Source organism: Staurois parvus, unplaced genomic scaffold (assembly GCF_062004578.1).
Source record: "Staurois parvus isolate SC_StPar_1 unplaced genomic scaffold, SC_StPar_1.0 ptg000171l, whole genome shotgun sequence".
NCBI classification, from domain to species: Eukaryota; Metazoa; Chordata; class Amphibia; order Anura; family Ranidae; genus Staurois; species Staurois parvus.
The window spans coordinates 1,380,771-1,395,500 of NW_028317967.1; the positions used below are offsets into that span (position 1 = coordinate 1,380,771).

Sequence of the window (14,730 nt, forward strand, 5' to 3'; positions counted from 1 at the left end):
TTTGTGCCAAGGAATGCGAGGGACTCCCTGCCTCCATCTCCACAGCATACTGCCACGGTGCGTCTGGGTCCTCTGTCTCCTCTTCCTCCTCTACCAGATGCTCCTGCTCCTCCACTCCTGTCCGCTGAGTGGAAAAACCACCCATTTCACTCAATAATTCCTGAGCACCAATGTCCTCCTCTACCTCCTCCTCTTCTTCCTGTCCTGCCCCCACAGCGGTCATGTTGCGTTGAGATCTGTGCGCCACGTCTACCGCACCCTGACCAGCCATTGTTAACAGCATTTGTTCCAGGACGTGCAACAGAGGAATGACGTCGTTCATCCTATAGTCCTGCCGACTCACAAATAGCGTGGCCTCCTCAAAGGACCTGAGCAAGCGGCAGGTGTCACGCATGAGCTGCCAATGGCTGACATCTAAGTTACACAGGGGAGTACCTTTTATCCGCTTGTAACATCAGGAAATCGGTGATGGCCTTTCGCTGTTCGTAAAGGCGGTCTAACATATGTAGGGTTGAATTCCACCATGTTGCAACGTCGCATATCAGGCGATGCTGTGGAATTCCGTTCTGCCGCTGCAGCTCAAGGAGGGTGTGCTTTGCGGTGTAGGAATGGCTGAAATGCATGCAAAGTTTACGTGACATTTTAAGGATCTCTTGCAGTGGGATGGTGGATTTTAGGAACCGCTTGACAACCAGATTGAACACGTGAGCCATGCATGGCGCATGGCACAACCTTCCTTGACGCAGAGCAGACACCATGTTCTTTCCGTTGTCGGTCAACATGGTTCCGATTTTCAGTTTGCGCGGAGACAGCCATCTGTCGATTTCTCTGTTCATTACACTCAGAAGTTCCTCCCCTGTGTGACTACGTTCGCCAAGGCATACCAGGTGCAGCACAGCGTGACACCGTTGCGCCCTGCACATGTGATATGCCGGTTGGGTAATGGGACTTGGCACGGGGGTGGCGGCTGAGGACACGGCGGAAGAAGAGGTGGTAGAGGCGGACATCTTTGCTGGACCAAGGACGTGCAAACGTGGAGGCAAAAGCGGCGTGACCTGTCCAAGTTGCTGGTGCGGCTGTGCCGGCACCACGTTCACCCAGTGGGCCGTAAATGACATGTACTGTCCCTGACCGTAGTTACAGCTCCACACGTCGGCGCTGCCGTGCACTTTGGCAGAGACCGACATGCTCAAAGACTGGCCCACCATCTCTTCTACATGTGAATGCAGGGCTGGCACTGCCTTTTTGGCGAAGAAATGCCGGCTTGGCACTCTCCACCGCGGCTCGGCACAAGCCATCATTTCTCGGAAAGGTGCTGAGTCCACCACTTGGAAAGGGAGGGACTGCAGCACCAGCAACTTGGACAGGAGGACGTTCAGCTTCTGCATCGTCGGGTGCGTGCTCGCAAACTGTTGTCTCTTGGAAACGGATTGCAAGAAAGACTGCTGACGGAATCCGTGAAGAGGAGTAGCAGGAGAAGAAGCATCTGAACGAGCGGAAGATGCCAACGAGCGACAACTCCCCTCAGCAGAGGTGTTGGAGCCTTGACTGGCTGATAGAGGGCGATTGACGTCGGGTGACGGAGCAAGTAACGGAGCGGGTGATGGAGCGGGGGCTGGGGCAGGCAGAACCGCCGTATCTTTATCACGGTTTTCCCAGGCCACCGAATGGCGACGCTGCATATGCTGACGCAACGCTGTAGTCCCAACATTGGCCCCCTGGCCACGCTTGACTTTCTGGCCACATAGTTGACATACGGCTACGTTTACTTCCTCGGGCGGCTTGACGAAAAATTGCCACACCGCCGAGTAGGAAACTTTGCCCCCGCTACTCCTCACTGGCTGACTGCTACTTCCTCCATGCACACCGGCACCACTACTGGCCGTGGTGGTAGGCTGCAGTGGAGCTGGTGCTCTACTCCGTGGCCGTTTGGCTCCACTGACACTGCTGCGACCCTGCTGCCTCCTGGGCAACCCACCGACTGTTTTGCTCGCTGGCAAGCTGGCACCCTCTTCTCCTGATGATGCGGAAGCAATAGCCTGATGACGACGAGGCTGCCAAGTGCGATCAGCCTCATCATCATCAATTAGGGTCTCCGCGTCACTACTAGCCCCCTCGGCTGGGTGTGGGTCAGGAGACAGACCTGTCTCTAGACCGGCTACCGAGCCACTCTCCTCGCCAGTACTTCTTCGCCTGGCTGCTGAAGAGGCGGATGTCTCCCCCCGTTCCTGACCGCCCTCTGTTAGCTCTTCCTCACTGTACAGTGGGGCTGAGCCCACAGCATGCGATACTTCGCTTGGTGAGGGAACACCAAAGGACAGGGGCAGGTCAAGGACACGTGATTTCAGTGGGCTTGCTCCCGGGCCATGCCAACTAACGGTTGTGTCTGACGTACCCACCGACCGTTGGCTGTAGGTGTCAGAGGTGACCTGGGAAGAGGAAGACGACCGAGTCAACCAATCGTTGACGGCAGGGTTGTCGGTGGAGACACGACCGCTGGATGACACCGGGAGCACTGGCCTCTGGCTGCGACTAGTACTGCCTCGACCCCTTCCTCTGCTGCCACGTCTACTCGCTCCTGAAACATTGCCTCCTCTGCCACTCCTCTGCGTGTTGTCTGACATACTCTTTAATTCAATAAGCACCCCAAAAATAAAAACGGATTTAACTCTTTGAACGTACAATAGTGGTTGTGAAGCAGAAAGTCAGTTTATTTAGCACAATCGGTCAATTGCAGCTTGCCGTTGGCTGTAAACTGTACGTTTATGTCACTGGAATGCACTAATCACCCAAAAAATATTACCGCCACCCGGCGTGTATATGGATTTAACTCTTTGAACGTACAATAGTGGTTGTGAAGCAGAAAGTCAGTTTATTTAGCACAATCGGTCAATTGCAGCTTGCCGTTGGCTGGAAACTGTACGTTTAGGTCACTGGAATGCACTAATCACCCAAAAAATATTACCGCCACCCGGCGTGTAAATGGATCTAACTCTTTGAACGTTCAATAGTGGTTGTGAAGCAGAAAGTCAGTTTATTTAGCACAATCGGTCAATTGCAGCTTGCCGTTGGCTGTAAACTGTACGTTTATGTCACTGGAATGCACTAATCACCCAAAAAATATTACCGCCACCCGGCGTGTATATGGATTTAACTCTTTGAACGTACAATAGTGGTTGTGAAGCAGAAAGTCAGTTTATTTAGCACAATCGGTCAATTGCAGCTTGCTGTTGGCTGGAAACTGTACGTTTATGTCACTGGAATGCACTAATCACCCAAAAAATATTACCGCCACCCGACGTGTAAATGGATCTAACTCTTTGAACGTACAATAGTGGTTGTGAAGCAGAAAGTCAGTTTATTGTACACAATCGGTCAATTGCAGCTTGCCGTTGGCTGGAAACTGTACGTTTATGTCACTGGAATGCACTAATCACCCAAAAAATATTACCGCCACCCGGCGTGTATATGGATTTAACTCTTTGAACGTACAATAGTGGTTGTGAAGCAGAAAGTCAGTTTATTTAGCACAATCGGTCAATTGCAGCTTGCCGTTGGCTGGAAACTGTACGTTTATGTCACTGGAATGCACTAATCACCCAAAAAATATTACCGCCAGCCGGCGTGTAAATGGATTTAACTCTTTGAACGAACAATAGTGGTTGTGAAGCAGAAAGTCAGTTTATTTAGCACAATCGGTTAATTGCAGCTTGCGGTTGGCTGGAAACTGTACGTTTATGTCACTGGAATGCACTAATCACCCAAAAAATATTACCGCCAGCCGGCGAGTAAATGGATTTAACTCTTTGAACGTACAATAGTGGTTGTGAAGCAGAAAGTCAGTTTATTTAGCACAATCGGTCAATTGCAGCTTGCCGTTGGCTGGAAACTGTACGTTTATGTCACTGGAATGCACTAATCACCCAAAAAATATTACCGCCACCCGGCGTGTAAATGGATCTAACTCTTTGAACGTACAATAGTGGTTGTGAAGCAGAAAGTCAGTTTATTTAGCACAATCGGTCAATTGCAGCTTGCCGTTGGCTGGAAACTGTACGTTTATGTCACTGGAATGCACTAATCACCCAAAATATATTACCGCCACCTGGCGTGTATATGGATTTAACTCTTTGAACGTACAATAGTGGTTGTGAAGCAGAAAGTCAGTTTATTGTACACAATTGGTCAATTGCAGCTTGCCGTTGGCTGGAAACTGTACGTTTCTGTCACTGGAATGTACTAATCACCCAAAAAATATTACCGCCAGCCGGCGTGTAAATGGATTTAACTCTTTGAACGTACAATAGTGGTTGTGAAGCAGAAAGTCAGTTTATTTAGCACAATCGGTCAATTGCAGCTTGCCGTTGGCTGGAAACTGTACGTTTATGTCACTGGAATGCACTAATCACCCAAAAAATATTACCGCCACCCGGCGTGTAAATGGATCTAACTCTTTGAACGTACAATAGTGGTTGTGAAGCAGAAAGTCAGTTTATTTAGCACAATCGGTCAATTGCAGCTTGCCGTTGGCTGGAAACTGTACGTTTATGTCACTGGAATGCACTAATCACCCAAAAAATATTACCGCCAGCCGGCGTGTAAATGGATTTAACTCTTTGAACGTACAATAGTGGTTGTGAAGCAGAAAGTCAGTTTATTTTGCACAATCGGCAAACTGCAGCACCAACTGTGCACGACAGCCACCAAAAAAAAAAAGGGTGTATGTCACTTTAAATTTTCGATTCTTTGATAGCTGTGGCCCTGAGTAACGATTCTGTGTCCCTGAGTAACGATTCTGTGTCCCTGAGTAACGATTCTGTGTCCCTGAGTAACGATTCTGTGGCCCTAAAGTCTCTGTGGCCCTAACTCTGTCCCTTAATACAGACAGGTCTGTCTCTCTTGAATGACCGGAGGCTAATGGAGAATTCTAAGATGGCCGCGATTTATAGTGCTGGCTGGCTGCTGATTGGCTAATGCGATCACATGTCATGAATGCATTATGGGTCAGCGCGCCTTGTCTGCCCGCCTTCCCAGAGATCCCCGCCCCATCTTCTCTGTCCATTTTCTCCGTAGCCACACATGTCGCCGCCATTTTTGGGAAAATTCGATTCGTGCATCCGAAGTTTGCTAATCTTCGGATTCGTCGCGAATAGAATTTTTCCAAATCTTCGGAACGAATTCCACTTCGTCATGTTCGATTCGCTCATCTCTAATTGTCATGTTGGAAAAGTGCATGATGACCAAGGGAGTTATGGTAGCATCTTCTCTTTCAATATAGAGCAGTACATCATGATAACATCAGTGAAATGAAGCTCCCTGACACCAAGAGCATTCATGCAGCCCCACAGAGGGACACTGCCACCACCATGTTACACTGTAGGCAGCATGCATTTTTCTTTGTACTTCTCACCTATGCGATGCCTTACAGTTTTGAAGCCATTAGTTCCAAAAACATTTATCTTGGTCTCATCACTCCAGAATACAGAGTCCCAGTAGTCTTCTTCTTTTTCAGCATGGGCCCTGGCAAATGTTAGGTGGGCTATTTTATGCATGGGCTTTGGGGCCATATTGTGTCACAGGAAACAATCACCCCAGTTTGGCTTTCTACTTCTTTAGCTAACTGCAGTGAACTTGCATGGCGATTTTCTTCAACCTTTCTCATCAGAAGACGCTCCTGTCGAGGTGTTAACTTCTGTGGACTGCCTGGACGTCTCTATGAGATGGTTGCAATTCCATCTTTGTTAAATTTTTGTATTACTTTTGCTACAGTATTCTGACTGATAAGTAAAGCTTTGCTGATCTTCTTGTAGCCTTTACCCTTCTTGTGTAAATAAATTATTTTCTTTCTCAGGCCTTGTGACATTTCTCTTCCATGTGGTGCCATTGCTGACAGCATGAAATGGGAAGGGGTTTTATTTGTTAGGTAACTCCCTTTTACAGTCAACTGTCTGCTGGACACCTGTTTAATGAATAATTAAACTCACCTGCAGTTGAACTCTTGTTAATTAGGATTTTGTTGTCTAAAATTTAGCTTTGCTACTAAGACTTTCACTGGGGTGTATTCATTTTTTGATCTTGAATGAATTTGTTAGGAAAAATAGTTTTTTGTGTGTGCAAATTAACAAATCTTGTTTTCAATCAATGGCTCGTATTTGTGGGAGTATTTTGTAGTATAGTGTCCCATAGAAAATGTTGATTCTGAAAGGAAAGTTAAGGTTTTTTTGACAAATCTGTTGGGGTGTACTCATTTACTGTATGCTGGCCACTGTATATGTAAAGTGACTTACCTGCAAAAAATGTGCAAATTCGTTCTACCAATTTTCCTCCAGACACATTTAACAGAGTGTATTTTTACAGTGTGTAAAAGGTCCCCGCCATTTACTTCTGTGCAGTGCAGTCAAAGCAATACATCTTGTCAAGGCTTTGATTGGATAGTGAAGAAACAGCAACTCACCGATAAAGCTCTCTGTCCTCCCCTCCATTTAATAAGCTCAATTTGTTATTATAACATGCAAATATATTGTGTATAGGTGAGCGCTGGAAACAAGTATAATGAAAAGCAGCTAGCACACAAGGTAAAGGTAACAACACCTAAAAGTATATGGTATAAAAGTGCAGTGCTAAATAAAATAAATTATGTCAATTTAAACAGTTAAGTGCACCATATAAAGTGAAATCAATATAAATATAGTCCATAAGATATATAATATAAATTAATAATAGTGTCTGTGGGACTACAAGGCACAGCAATCACGGTGAAGGATAAACTGTGATTTTGATCCAGTAAGGAAATCCACCACCTCTGCCAGATGTAAACTCACCAGAAAGCTACTGGTAAATACCATATATGCACATCACATCAAGGAGCCAAGACACAGCCAGAAGATATAACTTGAACTGCTCCGCCACAGGCAAAATGGAGGTGGATCATTTCCTAGGAAGAATAACTCCTCACAGGAGCCCAGAAATGGTATATAGTGCAGTATTTTATTGCAGCATAAATAAAACGATCCACGTGGAACAGGCATAAAAGATAAGGATAAAATCAAAGTACCAAGATGGCTGCCGCTCCAACCTTCGGCAATGGCGGCATGACGTCAGCAAGTGTGGCTCCTCCCGACGCGGTTCGTGCACATGTTCATGTCTTCACTTGACATTATTTAATTTATTTAGCGCTTCACTTTTATACCATATGTTATTATTACATAGTGTTGTGTTCTGCAGCAAAGGCTGACTGGTGTCAGGTGAGGCCTGTTCTCTAAAACTGGCCTTAAACCTGGCACACATTGGCCAAAAATTATCTCGGACTTTTGGTCCCTGTGTACAGCTTCTGTCAAATGGTCATGCTGGAAAACTAGCATTCAATCAGTGCTTGCAGCCAGTGGCTGCAGCCATTGATTAGTGTATTCTGGTGGGAGGGGAGTCACCCTGTCAGAATACAGTGTTTCAGCAGAAGCCATCCCTTCATGCACATCGCTTGTGTTGATACAGGGATCTGTCCGTTTTTCTTAATTCAACCCTCTGGTGAACGGGAAAAAAAACTGTGTGTGTGTACCAAGCTTAACGCTTAACGCAAAAATCTACCAGATTCCTCCATCCACCCTATACAGTGCGGATGAATAAATGTACAGTGCCAACTATATGCATTCTGACATCTCAATGGATGCAGCTGCCTTTTGTCTGATATATTTCTGGCAAGCTTTCTCTAAATTTTCAGTTGAAGAACAGTAAACCCTATACACACAGGCTGAATATTGTCTGAAATCAGTCGGTACAGTAGAAACCGGATGACTTTCAGCCCATGTGTACACCTGCCCGTCCAACAGAAGCCAATCTCATGACCAGCTTCTGTCGAATGAGCATGCTGGAAAACCAGCAGCCTACTTATCAGTGCTTCCAGCTAATGGGCAGTCCCCGTGTCAGAACACAATAGCACAGCGGGGGGGGGGGATCACTGTACTAACATGACTAGTGTTAGTATTATTATTATTATTAATAATATACAGTATTTATATAGCGCCAAAGGGTATGCTCAGTGCTGCACAGTAGCAAGGGGGACAGAACATGAGACAAGACATTAACAATACACTACACGAGGGGTTCGAGGGCCCTGCTCTTTCGAGCTTACAGTCTAGGAGTCAGTTTTTTTTCATTCAGCCCACTGGGCTGAAAACTTAATGTGTGTACCAGGCTTAAGGCAGAAGGGTGCCAACAGGTCTACTGACATCTGGTTCTTCAGGAGCAGCCAAAATTCACTCAGAATATGGCCAGGTTTAGTCTGAATGCTGATGTGAAGAGGATTACAGGAGATTAGTAGAAGACTAATTAGAGTATTATTTAAAACTGCATATAGGTGTTTTTGACTGGTTACATAATATAAAACTGTACTGGCATAGTGGGCAGAGAACTGGGCTTTCAGAAAAAATGGTACAGAAATACAAACAATGGTCCAAAATATTAAATGGCTATTTACCTGTACGTGTTTTCTTTTGCAAGAACTGTGTGCAAGAAAATAAAATAATAGTTCATATATTTCAGCTTTTAGCATTGACCAGAGCCTGTCTCAAGCAGCCCGTGTTTGCACATTCCAGACAAAAGCCTAGTTATTGTTATTCCACCCAGGAATAAATCCTTATCAGTTAATAACTAGAGCCTATTCAAACTTGTCCTTTTTGATGCAGGAAAACTTGCATTTTGCTGCATGAAAATACGAATGTCAAGTAGGAATTCCATTTTTTCCAATGGGGCTGGTTTGCATCTATGCTCTGCAGTTTAGTGTAAAAGACAAAAGGAAACAATATGGCCACATTCACACCTACATGTGTATGTTATGAATGCTGTATGCACTCAGAACAGTGTAAATCCAGCATTGGAGATTTACCATCACTTGCAGGAAACCTATTTGTGAACAACATTTCTTGTTCCAGCTTACAGTCAGAAAAGTAATGACGTTAATTATTCTCTTTTATATTTCCTCAATTTCCAGTAATTTAAAAATAGAGGTCATCAGGTTTAATGTTATCACATTTTTCAGGGTAGTGCTTTGGCTCAGGGGCTTCTTTTGCTGACTTGTATCATTGATGTTTTGGCATCTATTCTTTCCAGAGAAGTGTTTGCTTAAAATACTTTATTTCCTTTTTGTGTGGCTTTCAGTGTTAATTTCGTCAACTAAAATATTTTCGTGGACGAAAATAACATTATTTTAGTTGACTAAAACTAAAAAAATGCAGATGACTAAAATATGACTAAAACTAAAATAGTATTTTATTCAAAATACCATGACTAAAACTAAACTTGTAATTTTAAATGTAAAATTAAAATGGTGGCTTTCTAGGTGTTCTCTGTAAATATTAGACTACCACTTGGATAGGAAATTTTTTTTTTACTAGTGTAGGACTAACATGGAAATATATTTTGTACCACATTTTTCCAGATAACATCTATAAATTTTGATGGACAAAAACTCTCCAAAATCACAAATTTGGAAAAGCTTGAAAATTTACGCTGGGCATCTTTCAGCAACAATTATCTGACCAAAACTGAAGGCCTGAAAAATTGTGTCAAGTTAGAGGAGCTTTGCCTTGATGGAAACAGCATCACAAAACTGGAAGGTATATTCTGTATGTTAATATTCCATTCACTAGGTGGTGCTCTACCATTTTACTGAGTGGGGATAAAATTCAGAACTATCATATAGCTATTACATAAAACCAATCAAGTGAATTTCAAAAACATCTGCTGATAACAACATAAATGCCATTCTTACAAAAAAGTTCCTAGAAAAATGTTTTTGTTTTTTTTTATTTTAACTTCTTCAGAGCTTCTTTTGCATTTCTATAGGAAGGGCAGGTGTTCTGAAGCAAACAAATGGTAACTGATTTTTGTAGGTTGAAGAGCAGTTCTGAAGCAAATAACTACTCATGTTATTCATTCATTTGTATAAATAGACAGAGTGAAACCACTTTAGTCTGGCTCATTATTGAATATGATCATTCAGAGACCTGCTTCTCTGGATCATGAGAGCTTGAACAGCTACCAGGCAGCAATATTATACACTATATTGCCAAAAGTATTGGAACACCCCTCCAAATCATTGGATTCAGGTGTTCCAATCACCTCCATGACCGCAGGTGTATTAAATTAAATGCAGACTGCTTCTATAAATATTTGCGAAAGAATGGGTCGCTCTCAGGAGCTCAGTGAATTCAAGCGTGGTACCGTGATAGGTTGCCACCTGTGCAATAAGTCTATCCGTGAAATTTCCTTGCTACTAAATATTCCACGATCAACTGTTAGTGGTATTATAACAAAGTGCAAAGTGGAAGCGACTGGGAACAACAGCAACCACAAAGTAGTAGGCCATGTAAAATGACAGAGCGGGGTCAGCACATGCAAAGAGTGGGCCAACTCAATATTGAACCCTACAGACTAAGACTGGGATGCCGTTAAAATTCAGGTAAAGGCAGGTGCCCCGATACTTTTGGCAATATAGTGTATATGTCATGTACCTAGTTGGGGAGCCTGACGTAGAGAGGAGGCATCCTCTTACTACTCCCTCTCGGAGCCCCTGATAGTGGGGACAGAGGGTGCCGAGGTGGGTCTTGAGATGATGGTAGGCAGGTGATGACCCAGAAGATCCGGATGCAGGCCAGGTGCAAATGCAGGAATGTGGGTGCAGCAGCAGGTAGGTATGGCGGTAACCAGGGTACAGGTCAGGTGCAAATACAGGAATGTATGTGCAGCAGTGTCAGACAAGCCAGGTCAGGATCAATGGGGCAGATCAGGTACAAGTGGGCAGGCAAGCGGATAGTCAGGGATAAGCCGGGTCAGTGCAGGCGTAGTTCTTAGTCAGGGTCAGATCAGATACAGGCTACAGAATCAGGTTATCAAGTACAGGACGTTATAGACCAGAAGGCATAGGCTAAACAGTGTTGGTGATTTAAATAGCCCGCCTTGCGGTGACGTGTATGCTCGTGCGCATGCGCATAACCGCACACTCCCGAGCATGAGCACTTGCACCGCTGCGGCTGACAGGGATCCAGTGCATAGATGAGTGTCGGCGAGGGAGAGATCCCTGACAGTGCCCCCTCTCTAAGGGCAGCCTCCGGATGCCCAACTTCTCTGGATGCCTGTGTCTGAATGCCAAGATTAAGTCTTTAGCCTGGATGTTGGATTCCAGTTCCCATGAATTGTCTTCAGGCCCATATCCTTTCCATTTAATTAAATATTGGAGCTGGTTCCTCCTTTTCCTACAGTCAATAATTGTCTCTACCTCATATTCCTCTTCGCCGTTGATGATCACTGGCTCAGGTGGCGCTAATTCCCGTCAGTCAGTCTCTAACCCCAGGAAAGGGGTTAGAGACTGACGGTTTGAGCAATGATACATGAAATACGGGGTGAATCCTAAGTGATTCCGGTAATGTAAGCTTGTATGTTACATCATTAATCCTCCTCTTTACTGGGAAAGGTCCCACGAACTTGGGGCCTAGCTTCTTTGAGGGACAAGTAAATCTTAAATTGGCTGTTGACAACCATACTTCCTCACCAGGTTCCAGGACCACGTCCCCCTTCCTTTTCCTGTCAAAGAATTTTTTGTTGTTTAGTTGAGCCTTTGTGATTGTCTCCTGTAGCACCTTGTTGTTTTGCTGAAGGAATTCAAAAGTATCTTGGACCGCAGGAATTGATGATTCAGGTACTAAATTGGATAGGAATGCAGGATGAAATCCATAGTTCGAGAAAAAGGGAGACTGTTTTGTGGCCGACTGTTTTGAATGATTATATGCAAACTCGCCTAAGGGTAAAAGTGATACCCAGTCATCTTGGGAGAATGACGTAAAACAGTGAATGTATTGTTCCAAGGTCTGGTTGGTTCTTTCCGTTTGGCCTTTGGTCTGATGGTGATAAGCGGAAGAGAATGAGAGTCCCACTTTAAACTTCTTGCAGAGTGCTTTCCAGAATGTCGAAGTGAATTGTACCCCTTGATCCGAGATGATGTTCCCTGGAACACCATGGAGCCTCACCACCTCTCTTATGAAGATTTGGGCTGTCTCTGCTGCAGACGGTACTCCCTTCATGGCAATAAAATGGGCCACCTTAGAAAAACGATCCACTATGACGAAAATGGCCGAACATCCCTCTGATGGTGGCAGTTCTACAATGAGAGATCATTTTCCATGGTCGATCAAGGACAAGTAGGGGCCTCAATAATCCCCAGGTCTTGTTTCAGTTGCCCTTGTTCCGTATACATGCGGGGCAGGAATTTACATAAGCCTTGCAGTCCTTCTCCCACCAGAACAGGCGCTGCACTAGGTCTAAAGTCTTGTGGACCCCGAAATGTCTTGCCAGCGGATGGTCATGACATAACCCTAAAATTACTAATCGGATAGCCTCTGGTGCAAAGATCTTGTCTCCTGACCATAGTAAACCTTCTCTAGTGGATAGAGTTACTCCTGGTGGAGAAGGAGCCCCTAAGCATGCCTGTTGGATCTGTGAAAAAAGGTCTGGTTGTAAAAGAGAGAAGTTGCCTGCTGAGAGCACCGTATCAGGGGTAGGAGGATCCTTAGGATCATTGAACATCCTAGGCAGGGCATCAGGTTTGATATTCTTTGTGCCTGGTCTGTAGGTAATGTGAAATATGAGCCTTGAGAAAAAAAGTGCCCACCTGGCTTGTTGGGGTTTTAGACGTCTCACAGTCTTCAGGTACTCCATATTCTTGTGATCGGTATAGATCAAAATAGGGTGTGCTGCTCCCTCAAAAAAGGTACCTCCATTCCTCCAAGGCTGACTTGATGGCCAGTAATTCTCGGTCCCCCACACCGTAGTTTCTCTCCACGGGATAGCTTACGGGAAAAAAAATCGACTGGATGAAGCAAGAGTTTCAGGCCTTGCCACTGTGATTGGACGGCCCCAACAGCATTCTCCAAGGTATCTACCTCTACCACAAAGGGCAGTGCTGGATCTGCATGGCTTAATATGGGTGCTAAAGTAAAAAGTCCCTTTAATGATTCAAAAGCGTTCTGGGCTTCTGGTGTCCAACAGAATCGGACTCCTTGTTTGGTCAGTTGGTTGATAGGAGCAATGATAGCTGAGAATCTTTTGATGAATCTCCTATAAAAATTTGCGAAGCCTATGAAGCGTTGTATTCCTTTTTTATCAGATGGTGCAGGCCATTCCTGGATGGCAGACACTTTCTGGGGATCCATTTTGAAGCCTTCAGTGGATATAATCAATCCTAAGAATTGAATGCTCTGGCGTTCAAACTCGCATTTTTCTGGCTTTGCGTATAGTCCGTGTAGTCAGAGGCGATCAAGGACCTTCACATGTCCTCGGTGAAGTTCAATAGATGTGGAAAAGATCAGAATGTCATCAAGGTACACTATCACAAAAATATCTAAAAAGTCACTGAAAATATAATTTACCAGGTGCTGAAAGGTTGCAGGGGCATTACATAGTCCGAAGGGCATGACTAGGTACTCGAAATGCCCAAATCTGGTACGGAAGGCCATTTTCCACTCATCTCCTTCCCGGAATCGTACGAGATTGTATGCCCCTCTTAAATCCAGCTTGGTAAATATGGTTGCGAACCGGAGTCTTTGGAATAGTTCTGGGACTAATGGCAGGGGAAATCTGTTCTTAACCGTAATATTGTTCAACTCGCGGTAGTCAACACATGGATGGAGGGAATGATCTTTCTTTTCTACAAAGAAGATACCTGCACCTGCTGGTAAGGTGGAGGCCAGATGAACCCCTTGTTTAGATCATTGATGTTGTCTTTCAGTGCCTCCAACTCACGCTCTGACAGTAGGGTCTGTGAGGTGGAAGACTGTCTACACCATGTTTACTAAAGCCATCCAGGAAGTTATGGTAGGCTGCAGGAACGATTTGGCCTACCTCGGCATCACTGTCCATACCCAGTAGGGGCACGGGTTGAGCAGGACTTTGGGGCAAGCAGTGCTCATGGCAGTAGGCCGATTGAAAGTCCACTTCACCAGATACCCAGTTCGCGCTGGGGTTGTGGGCCTGTAACCATGGGATCCCCAAGATAACTGGAAACAGTGGTGATGCATTAACATCCAGGCAAAGTAGTTCCTTGTGGCCAGATGAAGGTATTACAACAGGTAGTGGGATAGTCTCCTGTGTGATTGCCACAGACTTAATGTTGGATCTGTCAGCCAAGTATACTGTCAGTCTTTGTGTTTTGGCTTTTAAGGGTATCTGATGTTGCAGGGCGAAGGTTGAGTCTTTAAAGCAACTGCATTGGCAGGGTTCTTCCCGGAAGCTGGAATGAAATGGAAATGGTAATGTGACCAGGGTCGATGGTTGCAGGTGATAGTTTAACAGACAGGGTGGTCAGTGACTTGCGTAGCTTTGCGGGACAGTTTAGTACATAATGGCCGGATTCTCCACAATAAAGGCACAGGTTACCCTGTCGGCAGCGTTGTCGTTCCTCCGGAGTAAGTGAGGTTCGTAGCAGCCCTATTTGCATGGGTTCGAATTCTTCAATACTGGGTGTAGTAGGATGAGCTTGTACCATGTTTGCTGGAGGTGGTGTCCTGGGTAGCATCCACATAGGGCGAACTTGGCCAGTGGACCTTTCCAGTCTTAGTTCCCTAAGCCAGCGGTCAATTTGGATAGCAAGGTTAATGAGCTCTTCCAGCGTGTTTGGTACCCATACTCAGGCTAGCTCATCTTTAAGGGTTTCAGCAAAGCGTAAGCAGAGTTGATAGTGTA

The 14,730-nt window shown here is 45.1% G+C and overlaps 1 protein-coding gene across 3 annotated transcripts in view; it reads left to right on the top strand.

Annotated features, from left to right (window-relative positions):
• The window catches only part of LRRC9 (leucine rich repeat containing 9), a 235,793-nt gene that overhangs the window by 152,138 nt on the left and 68,925 nt on the right, over positions 1-14,730 (top strand). For all 3 annotated transcript variants that reach the window (XM_089676540.1, XM_089676541.1, XM_089676542.1), the window contains exon 22: positions 9,434-9,611. In XM_089676540.1, coding sequence (XP_089532666.1) covers positions 9,434-9,611 — 178 coding nt within the window. The remainder of the gene's footprint in view (positions 1-9,433; positions 9,612-14,730) is intronic.